Source organism: Haliaeetus albicilla, chromosome 31, assembly GCF_947461875.1.
Source record: "Haliaeetus albicilla chromosome 31, bHalAlb1.1, whole genome shotgun sequence".
In the NCBI taxonomy this organism is placed as follows: Eukaryota; Metazoa; Chordata; class Aves; order Accipitriformes; family Accipitridae; genus Haliaeetus; species Haliaeetus albicilla.
Window position 1 is genome coordinate 594,445 of NC_091513.1, and position 11,572 is coordinate 606,016.

General features: G+C 64.1%; 1 protein-coding gene and 1 long non-coding RNA gene across 2 annotated transcripts; both read left to right on the top strand.

Annotated features, from left to right (window-relative positions):
• The first annotated feature begins 691 nt into the window (after nucleotides 1-691).
• On the top strand, nucleotides 692-11,008 carry LOC138683204 (FXYD domain-containing ion transport regulator 3-like). Its single transcript, XM_069774738.1, has 11 exons — nucleotides 692-745; nucleotides 1,227-1,283; nucleotides 4,536-4,571; nucleotides 5,578-5,601; nucleotides 6,324-6,398; nucleotides 8,262-8,292; nucleotides 9,677-9,720; nucleotides 9,824-10,120; nucleotides 10,460-10,512; nucleotides 10,720-10,855; nucleotides 10,963-11,008. The coding sequence occupies exons 2-8, from the start codon at nucleotides 1,244-1,246 to the stop codon at nucleotides 9,841-9,843; spliced, it is 270 nt and encodes an 89-aa protein (XP_069630839.1). The 5' UTR covers nucleotides 692-745; nucleotides 1,227-1,243; the 3' UTR covers nucleotides 9,844-10,120; nucleotides 10,460-10,512; nucleotides 10,720-10,855; nucleotides 10,963-11,008.
• Nucleotides 11,009-11,048: 40 nt separating this feature from the next.
• LOC138683205 (uncharacterized) lies at nucleotides 11,049-11,550 on the top strand. The gene is made up of 3 exons (XR_011322861.1): nucleotides 11,049-11,168; nucleotides 11,240-11,312; nucleotides 11,464-11,550. It is a non-coding gene; the product is annotated as an uncharacterized lncRNA (long non-coding RNA).
• Nucleotides 11,551-11,572: the final 22 nt, after the last annotated feature.

An 11,572-nucleotide genomic window follows, 5' to 3' on the forward strand; every position in this document is an offset into this window, starting at 1 on the left:
GGTCTGTGGGGGGACTCAGAAATTTGGGGGGGGGTCAAGGGGTCCATGGGGGGACTCAGAAATTTGGGGGGGGGGGTCATGGGGTCTGTAAAGGGACTCAGAAATTTGGGTGGGGGGTCCATGGGTCCATGGGAGACTCAGAAATTTGGGGGGGGGTCAGGGGGTCCATGGGGGCACCCAAGGGTCTGGGTGGGGGGTCAAGGGGTCCGTGGGGGGACCCAGGACCTGGGTGGGGGGGTCAAGGGGTCTGTGGGGGGACTCAAAAATTTGGGGGGGGGTCAGGGGGTCCATGGGGGCACCCAAAAACCTGGGTGGGGGGTCAAGGGGTCCATGGGGGGACTCATAAATTTGGGGGGGGGGTCAAGGGGTCCATGGGGGCACCCAAGGATCTGGGTGGGGGGATCAAGGGGTCTGGGGGGGGACTCAAAAATTTGGGGGGGGGTCAGGGGGTCCATGGGGGCACCCAAAAACCTGGGTGGGGGGTCAAGGGGTCCATGGGGGGACTCATAAATTTGGGGGGGGGTCAAGGGGTCTGGGGGGGCACCCAAGGGTCCGGGTGGGGGCACCCAGGCGAGGGGACGGCTGACAGCACCTCATGCACCCCCCCCCCCCATTAAATCAGGGTGGGGTGGGTGTGACTCTTGCCCCACCCTCAGGTGTAGCCCCGCCCCCGGTGTAGCCCCGCCCCCCCGGTGTAGCCCCGCCCCCTCCTAGGTGCGTTCTTCCCCTGTTTTTCCCTGGGAAGGTGAGTGGGGACACCCAGGACAGGGGGGTCCCATGGGTGGGGGGGGGTCCCTTTTTTTGGGGGGGGGGGGGTCCCATGGGTGGGGGGGGGGGTCCTGGGGGGGTGCCCCACCCACCGGGGTCCCTCCCACCCACCGGGGTCCCTCCTTGCGAAGGAAAGACCCTCGAATTGAGTAGCGGGCACCCAATTTTCCGGGGGGGGGGGTGTGTGTCCCCCCCCAAAAAAAGGGACCCACGTGACCAGGGCACCCATGTCCCCCCCCCCCAGGGTGTCACTGGGTGCCCAAGACCCCCCCCCAAAAAGGGATCCCAGTATCCGGGTTCTCCCAGTAACGCCCCACTCAGGAATCCGCCGTGACTCACCCTCCCCTCCTCCCCACCCCGCACTGGGTTTACTGGGAGGGAACTGGGAGGGAACTGGGACCCACCCTACCCCCCCCCCCGGATGTCTGGGGGTCCTCAGGAATGCCCCCCCCCCCCAGGGGTCAAAGGTCACAAGATGGCGTGGGACACACTGAGGGTTGTGGTGGTGCTGGCAGGTACTGGGAGGAACTGGGGGAGGGGGACTGGGAGGAATTGGGAGGGACTGGGGGAAATTGGGGGGGACTGGGAGGGACTGGGGGGAATTGGGGGGGAAATGGGAGGGAATTGGGGGGGACTGGGGGGAACTAGGAGGGGACTGGGGGAAATTGGGGGGGACTGGGAGGGAACTGGGGGTAACTGGAGGGAACTGGGAGGGAGCTGGGGGGTAATGGAGGGGAACTGGGAGGGAACTGGGGGAAACTGGGGGGGGAATGGGAGGGAATTGCGGGGAACTGGGGGAACTAGGAGGGAACTGGGGGGAATTGGGGGGGACTGGGAGGGAACTGGGGGAAATTGGGGGGGACTGGGAGGGAACTGGGGGTAACTGGAGGGAACTGGGAGGGAGCTGGGGGGTAATGGAGGGGAACTGGGAGGGAACTGGGGGAAACTGGGGGGGGAATGGGAGGGAATTGCGGGGAACTGGGGGAACTAGGAGGGAACTGGGGGGAATTGGGGGGGACTGGGAGGGAACTGGGGGAAATTGGGGGGGACTGGGAGGGAACTGGGGGTAACTGGAGGGAACTGGGAGGGAGCTGGGGGGTAATGGAGGGGAACTGGGAGGGAACTGGGGGAAACTGGGGGGGGAATGGGAGGGAATTGCGGGGAACTGGGGGAACTAGGAGGGAACTGGGGGGAATTGGGGGGGACTGGGAGGGAACTGGGGGAAATTGGGGGGGACTGGGAGGGAACTGGAGGGAACTGGGAGGGAGCTGGGGGGTAATGGAGGGGAACTGGGAGGGAACTGGGGGAAACTGGGGGGGGAATGGGAGGGAATTGCGGGGAACTGGGGGGAACTAGGAGGGAACTGGGGGAAATTCGGGGGGACTGGGAGGGAACTGGGGGAAATTGGGGGGGACTGGGAGGGAACTGGGGGTAACTGGAGGGAACTGGGAGGGAGCTGGGGGGTAATGGAGGGGAACTGGGAGGGAACTGGGGGAAACTGGGGGGGAAATGGGAGGGAATTGCGGGGAACTGGGGGAACTAGGAGGGAACTGGGGGAAATTGGGGGGGACTGGGAGGGACTGGGGGTAACTGGAGGGAACTGGGAGGGAGCTGGGGGGTAATGGAGGGGAACTGGGAGGGAACTGGGGGAAACTGGGGGGGGAATGGGAGGGAATTGCGGGGAACTGGGGGAACTAGGAGGGAACTGGGGGGAATTGGGGGGGACTGGGAGGGAACTGGGGGAAATTGGGGGGGACTGGGAGGGAACTGGGGGTAACTGGAGGGAACTGGGAGGGAGCTGGGGGGTAATGGAGGGGAACTGGGAGGGAACTGGGGGAAACTGGGGGGGAAATGGGAGGGAATTGCGGGGAACTGGGGGAACTAGGAGGGAACTGGGGGGAATTGGGGGGGACTGGGAGGGAACTGGGGGAAATTGGGGGGGACTGGGAGGGAACTGGGGGTAACTGGAGGGAACTGGGAGGGAGCTGGGGGGTAATGGAGGGGAACTGGGAGGGAACTGGGGGAAACTGGGGGGGAAATGGGAGGGAATTGCGGGGAACTGGGGGAACTAGGAGGGAACTGGGGGGAATTGGGGGGAACTAGGAGGGAACTGGGGGGACTGGGAGGGAACTGGGGGGAATTGGGGGGGACTGGGAGGGAACTGGGGGAAATTGGGGGGGACTGGGAGGGACTGGGGGGAATTGGGGGGGAAATGGGAGGGAATTGGGGGGAATGGGGGGGAAATGGGAGGGAATTGGGGGGAATGGGAGGGAACTGGGGGGAATTGGGGAGGAAATGGGAGGGGACTGGGAGGGAACTGGGGGAATTGGGGGGAACTAGGAGGGAGCTGGGGGGTAATGGAGGGGAACTGGGGGGGACTGGGAGGGAACTGGGGGGAATTGGGGGGGACTGAGAGGGAGCTGGGGGTAATGGAGGGGAACTGGGAGGGAACTGGGGGGAATTGGGGGGGAAATGGGAGGGAGCTGGGGGTAATGGAGGGGAACTGGGAGGGAATTGGGGGGAATTGGTGGGGACTGGGAAGGAACTGGGGGGTAATGGAGGGGAACTGGGAAGGAACTGGGGGAAACTGGGGGGAATTGGGGGGAACTAGGAGGGAGCTGGGGGGTAATGAAGGGGAACTGGGAGGGAACTGGGGGAACTAGGAGGGAACTGGGGGGAGTTGGGGGGGACTGGGAGGGAACTGAGGGGGTAATGGAGGGGAACTGGGAGGGAATTGGGGGGATTGGTGGGGACTGGGAGGGAGCTGGAGGGTAATGGAGGGGAACTGGGAGGATTGGGGGGAACTAGGAGAGAACTGGGCGGACTTGGGGGGAACTGGGGGGGACTGGGAAGGAACTGGGGGAAATTGGGGGGAACTGGGAAGGAACTGGGGGGGTAATGGAGGGTAACTGGGAGGGAATTGGGGGGAACTAGGAGGGAACTGGGGGGGACTGGGAAGGAACTGGGGGGGTGATGGAGGAGAACTGCGAGGGAATTGGGGAGAACTGGGGGGAACTGGGAGGGAACTGGGGGGAATTGGGGGGAACTAGGAGAGAACTGGGGGGACTTGGAGGGAACTGGGAGGAGACTGGGAAGGAACTGGGGGTAAATGGGGGGAATTGGGGGAACTAGGAGGGAACGAGGGGGAATTGGGGGGAGCTGGGAGGGAACTGGGGGGGGTAACTGGAGGGAACTGGGAGGGAATTGCGGGACCTGAGAGGGAACTGGGGGGAACTGGGGTAAGTGGGAGGGAATTGGGAGGGAACCAGGTGTAATTGGGGGGAACTGGGAGGGAACTGGGGGAGCTGCGAGGGAACTGGGAGGGAATTGCAGGAGCTGGGAGGTAACTGGGGGGAACTGGGAGGGAAGTGGGGGAACTGGGAAGGAACTGCGGGAGTTGGGAAGGAACTGGGAGGGGAATTGGGGGGAACTGGGAGGGAACTGGGGGGAACTGTGGGAACTGGGAGGGAATTGGGGGTAATTGGGGGGAACTGGGGAAAACTGGGAGGGAACTGGGGGCAACTTGGAGAGAACTGCGAGGCAGAACTGGGCAGAACTGGGAAAACTGGGAGGGAACTGTGGGAAACTGAGGTTAATTTAAGGGGAAACTGGGAGGGAACTGGGGGGAACTGGGAAGGAATTGGGGGGGAATTAGGGGAACTGGGTGGGAACTGGAGGTTACCGGGGCAGAACTGGGGGAACTGGGAGGAACTGGGGAGCACTGGGTCAGCTGAGTCTCCCCAACTGGTTTTTGCTCTCCCCCCCAGTTTTCTCCCTGGCGAGAGGGAACCCTCTCAATCCCGGTGAGCGACTGGGACAAACTGGGACAAACTGGGAGGGGGGAAGGCCCGTACTGGGAATGGGAGGGAGTTGGACTGGAATGGAGGGCTCCTACTGGGTGGGGGGGCCATACTGGGGGGTGGGGGCCATACTGGGAGCGGGAGGGCCATAGTGGGAGAGGGGGGGCCATACTGGGAGAGGGGGGCCATACTGGGAGCGGGGAGGCCATACTGGGAGCAGGGAGGCCATACTGGGAGTGGGAGGGCCATAGTGGGAGAGGGGGGGCCATAGTGGGAGAGGGGGGGCCATAGTGGGAGCAGGGAGGCCATACTGGGAGCGGGAGGGCCATACTGGGAGCGGGGGGCCATACTGGGAGAGGGGGGGCCATACTGGGAGCAGGGAGGGCCATACTGGGAGAGGGGGGCCATACTGGGAGCAGGGAGGCCATACTGGGAGTGGGAGGGCCATACTGGGAGCAGGGAGGCCATACTGGGAGCGGGAGGGCCATACTGGGAGCAGGGAGGCCATACTGGGAGCGGGAGGGCCATACTGGGAGCAGGGAGGCCATACTGGGAGCGGGAGGGCCATACTGGGAGCAGGGAGGCCATACTGGGAGCAGGGAGGCCATACTGGGAGAGGGGGGGCCATACTGGGAGCAGGGAGGCCATACTGGGAGCAGGGAGGCCATACTGGGAGCAGGGAGGCCATACTGGGAGAGGGGGGGCCATACTGGGAGCGGGAGGGCCATACTGGGAGCGGGAGGCCATACTGGGAGAGGGGGGGCCATACTGGGAGAGGGGGGGCCATACTGGGAGGGGGGGGCCATACTGGGTGTGGGGAGGAGCCACACTGGGAATGAGAGCTATTCATACTGGGAGTGAGGGGGTGTACTGGGAGTAGCAGGAGGTCACACTGGGAATGGAAGGGGGCGATACTGGGATACAGGGGGGGCCATACTGGGGGGGGTGGGTGTGTCCCGGGGGGGGGACGACACCCAGGTGTCCTCTGACTCCTCCCCCTCCCCACCAGATGCCACCAGTCCCTTCCAGTATGGTGAGTGGGATGCGGGTGATGGGGGTGTCCCCAAAAGGGGTGTCCCCAAGGGGGGGGGGGGTGACACAGGGGTGTCCCCAAAAGGGTGACAGGGTTGTCCCTGGGGGGGGGACAGTTGTCCCCAAGGGGGGGGACAGGGGTGTCCCTGGGGGGGGTGACAGGGGTGTCCCCAAGGGGGGGACAGGGGTGTCCCTGGGGGGGTGACAGGGTTGTCCCCAAGGGGGGGGGACAGGGGTGTCCCCAAAAGTGTGACACAATTGTCCCCAAGGGGGGGGACAGGGGTGTCCCTGGGGGGGTGACAGGGTTGTCCCCAAGGGGGGGGGGCAGGGGTGTCCCTGGGGGGGTGACAGAGTTGTCCCCAAGGGGGGGGGGACAGGGGTGTCCCCAAAATGGTGACAGGGTTGTCCCCAAGGGGGGGGGACAGGGGTGTCCCCAAAAGTGTGACACAATTGTCCCCAAGGGGGGGGGACAGGGGTGTCCCTGGGGGGGTGACAGGGTTGTCCCCAAGGGGGGGGGGACAGGGGTGTCCCCAAAATGGTGACAGGGTTGTCCCCAAGGGGGGGGACACGGTTGTCCCCAAGGGGGGGGACAGGGGTGTCCCTGGGGGGGTGACAGGGTTGTCCCCAAGGGGGGGGCAGGGGTGTCCCCAAGGTGGGGTGGGGGGTGCCCCCCGGGGGGGTGACAGCGATGCCCCCACCGTGTGTGTCGTGTCCCCCCCCCAGACTGGCACCGCCTGCGCGTGGCGGGGCTGTCGGTGGCCGCCGTCCTCTGTGTCATCGGCGTCATCGTCCTCCTCAGTGAGTGTCACCGGGGGGGGCCGTGTCATTTGGGGGGGGTCACTCTGTCACCTGGGGGGTGTCTGTGTCACCTGGGGGGGTCCCTCTGTCACCTGGGGGGGTCCCTGTGTCATTTGGGGGGTCCCTGTGTCATTTGGGGGGGGTCCCTCTGTCACCTGGGGGGTCCCTGTGTCATTTGGGGGGGGTCCCTCTGTCACCTGGGGGGGTCCCTGTGTCACCTGGGGGGTCCCTGTGTCATTTGGGGGGGGTCCCTCTGTCACCTGGGGGGGTCCCTGTGTCATTTGGGGGGTCCCTGTGTCATTTGGGGGGGGTCACTCTGTCACCTGGGGGGTCCCTGTGTCATTTGGGGGGGGTCCCTCTGTCACCTGGGGGGGTCCCTGTGTCATTTGGGGGGTCCCTGTGTCATTTGGGGGGGGTCCCTCTGTCACCTGGGGGGTCCCTGTGTCATTTGGGGGGGGTCCCTCTGTCACCTGGGGGGGTCCCTGTGTCACCTGGGGGGTCCCTGTGTCATTTGGGGGGGGTCCCTCTGTCACCTGGGGGGTGTCTGTGTCACCTGGGGGGGGCCGTGTCATTTGGGGGGGGTCACTCTGTCACCTGGGGGGTGTCTGTGTCATTTGGGGGGGGTCCCTCTGTCACCTGGGGGGTGTCTGTGTCATTTGGGGGGGGTCACTCTGTCACCTGGGGGGTCCCTGTGTCACCTGGGGGGGTGTCTGTGTCATTTGGGGGGGGTCCCTCTGTCACCTGGGGGGTGTCTGTGTCACCTGGGGGGGGCCGTGTCATTTGGGGGGGGTCACTCTGTCACCTGGGGGGTGTCTGTGTCATTTGGGGGGGGTCCCTCTGTCACCTGGGGGGTCCCTGTGTCATTTGGGGGGGGTCACTCTGTCACCTGGGGGGTCCCTGTGTCACCTGGGGGGGGTCCCTGTGTCATTTGGGGGGGGTCCCTGTGTCATTTGGGGGGTCCCTGTGTCATTTGGGGGGGGTCCCTCTGTCACCTGGGGGGTCCCTGTGTCACCTGGGGGGGGTCCCTGTGTCACCTGGGGGGTCCCTGTGTCATTTGGGGGGGGTCCCTGTGTCATTTGGGGGGTCGTCACTCTGTCACCTGGGGGGGTGTCTGTGTCACCTGGGGGGGGTCCCGTGTCATTTGGGGGGGTCCCTGTGTCACCTGGGGGGTCCCTGTGTCATTTGGGGGGGGTCCCTGTGTCACCTGGGGGGGTCCCTGTGTCATTTGGGGGGTCCCTGTGTCATTTGGGGGTCCCTGTGTCATTTGGGGGGGGTCACTCTGTCACCTGGGGGGTGTCTGTGTCATTTGGGGGGGTCCCTGTGTCACTTGGGGGGTCCCTGTGTCATTTGGGGGGGGTCACTCTGTCACCTGGGGGGTGTCTGTGTCACCTGGGGGGGGTCCCGTGTCATTTGGGGGGGTCCCTGTGTCACCTGGGGGGTCCCTGTGTCACTTGGGGATCCCTTTGTCACTTGGGGGGGTCCCTGTGTCATTTGGGGGGTGTCTGTGTCACCTGGGGGGTGTCTGTGTCATTTGGGGGGGGGTCCCCGTGTCACTTGGGGGGGTCCCTCTGTCACTTGAGGGGGTCCCTGTGTCATTTGGGGGGGCCCTGTGTCATTTGGGGGGGTCACTCTGTCACCTGGGGGGGTGTCTGTGTCACCTGGGGGGGGGCCTGTGTCATTTGTGGGGGGGTCCCCGTGTCACTTGGGGGGGGTCACTCTGTCATTTGGGGGGGGCCCTGTGTCACTTGGGGGGGGTCCCTGTGTCATTTGGGGGGGTCCCCAGAGATGTCCCCTGGGGGGGGTGATGTGTCCCCCCACACACACACACACCCCCCCCCCATCACCTCTTGTGTCCCCTGCCAGGTGGGAAGTGCAAGTGCCGGAGCAAAGCCAGGTGGGACAGGAGGGGACATTGGGGGGACATGGGGGGGACACGGGGGACATGGGGGGGACATGGAGGACTTGGGGACACGGGGGGACATGGGGGACATTGGGGGGACATCGGGGGGACATGGAGAACGTGGGGACATGGGGACATGGGGGGACATATGGACCTGGAGACACATGGAGGACTTGGGGACACGGGGGGACATGGGGGACATTGGGGGGACATCGGGGGGACATCGGGGGGACATGGAGAATGTGGGGACATGGGGACATGGGGGGACATATGGACATGGAGACACATGGAGGACTTGGGGACACGGGGGGACATGGGGGACATTGGGGGGACATCGGGGGGACATGGAGAACGTGGGGACATGGGGACATGGGGGGACATATGGACATGGAGACACATGGAGGACATTGGGGACATGGGGGGGACATGGAGGACTTGGGGACACGGGGGGACATGGGGGACATGGAGGGTCATTGGGGGGACATGGAGAACGTGGGGACATGGAGGACATGGGGAACATGGAGGACATGGGGGACATGGGGGACTTGGGGGACATGGGGGACTTGGGGACATGGGGGGACTTGGGGATGTGGGGACAGAGGGGGACATGGGGGGACATGGGGACATGGGGGACATGGAGAATGTGGGGACATGGGGACACAGGGGGACATGGGGGACATATGGACATGGAGACACATGGAGGACATTGGGGACACGGGGGGACATTGGGGACATGGAGAACGTGGGGACATGGGGGGATGTGGAGGGACATTGGGGGGACATGGAGAACGTGGGGACATGGAGGACTTGGGGACATGGGTGACATGGGGAACATGGAGGACATGGGTGACATGGGGACATGGGGGACATATGGCTGTGGGGGGACATGGGGGGGACATGGGGGACCTGGAGGGACATGGGGGGACATATGGACATGGAGACACATGGAGGACATTGGGGACATGGGGGGACGTTGGGGACATGGAGAACATGGGGACATGGGGACATGGGGGACATGGAGGACATGGGTGACATGGGGAACATGGGGACATGGAGGGACATTGGGGTCATGGAGGACTTGGGGACATTGGGGCCATGGAGGACTTGGGGACATGGGGGGACATATGGCTGTGGGGGGACATGGGGACACGGGCAGACATGGGGGACCTGGAGGGACATTGGGGGGACGTATGGACGTGGGGACACATGGAGGACATTGGGGACATGGGGGGACGTTGGGGACATGGAGGACTTGGGGACATTGGGAACATGGAGAACATGGAGGACATGGAAGACATGGGTGACATGGAGAACATGGGGACATGGGGGGACACTGGGGACATGGGAGTGTCCCAACCCCCTTTGACCCCACCCGCAGCCACCGCCGTCCCCCTCCGGAGATGTCCCACCTCGTCGGTCCCGGTAAGGTCCCCTCCCTGCCACCCTCAGGCCACCCATGGGTCCGGGTGGGGGGCACCTATGGGGTCTGGACACACCCTGACCCCCCCCCAAAATCTCTTCGTAGGAGCCACCAGCACGTGTTGAGGTGTCCCCACGTGTCCCCAACCCCAGGGGGGGACCCCGGCATCCCGGTGACACGCGGAGGAGGGGGTGAGGGAGGAGGAGGTTTATTTGGGGGTGAACCCCCCCCAAAAAAATCCAAGAAAAGGGGAATTAATAAAAAAAAATATTAAAAAAGGTAAATTTGGTTATTGGGGAGGGAGGGTGCCCTGTGGTGGCAACGGGGGGGACAAGGAGGGGACAAGGGGTTGACGGTGGCCTTGGGGACATTGGGTAGATGGTGGCACCAGGAGTGGACAAGGTGACATGGGGCGATGGTGGCATCAGGTTGATGGTGGCCTTGGGGACATTGGGTAGATGGTGGCACCAGGAGGTGACAAGGTGACGTGGGGGCGATGGTGGCATCAGGTTGATGGTGGCACCAGGAGGGGACAAGGTGACGTGGGGGTGATGGTGGCATCAGGTTGATGGTGGCACCAGGAGGTGACAAGGTGACAGGGCAATGGTGGCATCAGGTTGATGGTGGCCTTGGGGACATTGGGTAGATGGTGGCACCAGGAGGTGACAAGGTGATGTGGGGCGATGGTGGCATCGGGTTGTGGGTGGCCTTGGGTAGATGGTGGCACCAGGAGGGGACAAGGTGACGTGGGGGCGATGGTGGCATCAGGTTGATGGTGGCCTTGGGGACATTGGGTAGATGGTGGCATCAGGAGGTGACAAGGTGACGTGGGGGGATGGGGACATTGGGTTAATGGTGCCCCTGGGGACATCGGGTAGATGGTGGCACCAGGAGGGGACAAGGTGACGCGGGGGTGATGGTGACATCGGGTTGATGGTGGCCTTGGGTAGATGGTGGCACCAGGAGGTGACAAGGTGACGTGGGGGCGATGGTGGCATCAGGTTGATGGTGGCACCAGGAGGGGACAAGGTGACGTGGGGGCGATGGTGGCATCAGGTTGATGGTGGCCTTGGGGACATTGGGTAGATGGTGGCACCAGGAGGTGACAAGGTGACGTGGGGGCGATGGTGGCATCAGGTTGATGGTGGCACCAGGAGAGGACAAGGTGACGTGGGGGTGATGGTGGCATCAGGTTGATGGTGGCACCAGGAGGTGACAAGGTGACAGGGCAATGGTGGCATCAGGTTGATGGTGGCCTTGGGGACATTGGGTAGATGGTGGCACCAGGAGGTGACAAGGTGACGTGGGGCGATGGTGGCATCGGGTTGTGGGTGGCCTTGGGTAGATGGTGGCACCAGGAGGGGACAAGGTGACGTGGGGGCGATGGTGGCATCAGGTTGATGGTGGCCTTGGGGACATTGGGTAGATGGTGGCACCAGGAGGGGACAAGGTGACGTGGGGCGATGGTGGCATCGGGTTGTGGGTGGCCTTGGGTAGATGGTGGCACCAGGAGGGGACAAGGTGATGTGGGGGCGATGGTGGCATCAGGTTGATGGTGGCCTTGGGGACATTGGGTAGATGGTGGCATCAGGAGGTGACAAGGTGACGTGGGGGGATGGTGACATTGGGTTAATGGTGCCCCTGAGGACATCGGGTAGATGGTGGCACCAGGAGGGGACAAGGTGACGTGGGGCGATGGTGGCATCGGGTTGTGGGTGGCCTTGGGTAGATGGTGGCACCAGGAGGGGACAAGGTGACGTGGGGGCGATGGTGGCATCAGGTTGATGGTGGCCTTGGGGACATTGGGTAGATGGTGGCATCAGGAGGTGACAAGGTGACGTGGGGGGATGGTGA

Excerpts from the sequence above, each read along its gene's own strand:
- LOC138683204 (XM_069774738.1), top strand. The coding sequence starts at position 1,244 with ATGGCGTGGGACACACTGAGGGTTGTGGTGGTGCTGGCAG. Across the intron at positions 5,602-6,323 it reads CACCAGTCCCTTCCAGTATG|ACTGGCACCGCCTGCGCGTG; the intron begins GTGAGTGGGATG and ends TCCCCCCCCCAG. Across the intron at positions 6,399-8,261 it reads CGGCGTCATCGTCCTCCTCA|GTGGGAAGTGCAAGTGCCGG; the intron begins GTGAGTGTCACC and ends GTCCCCTGCCAG.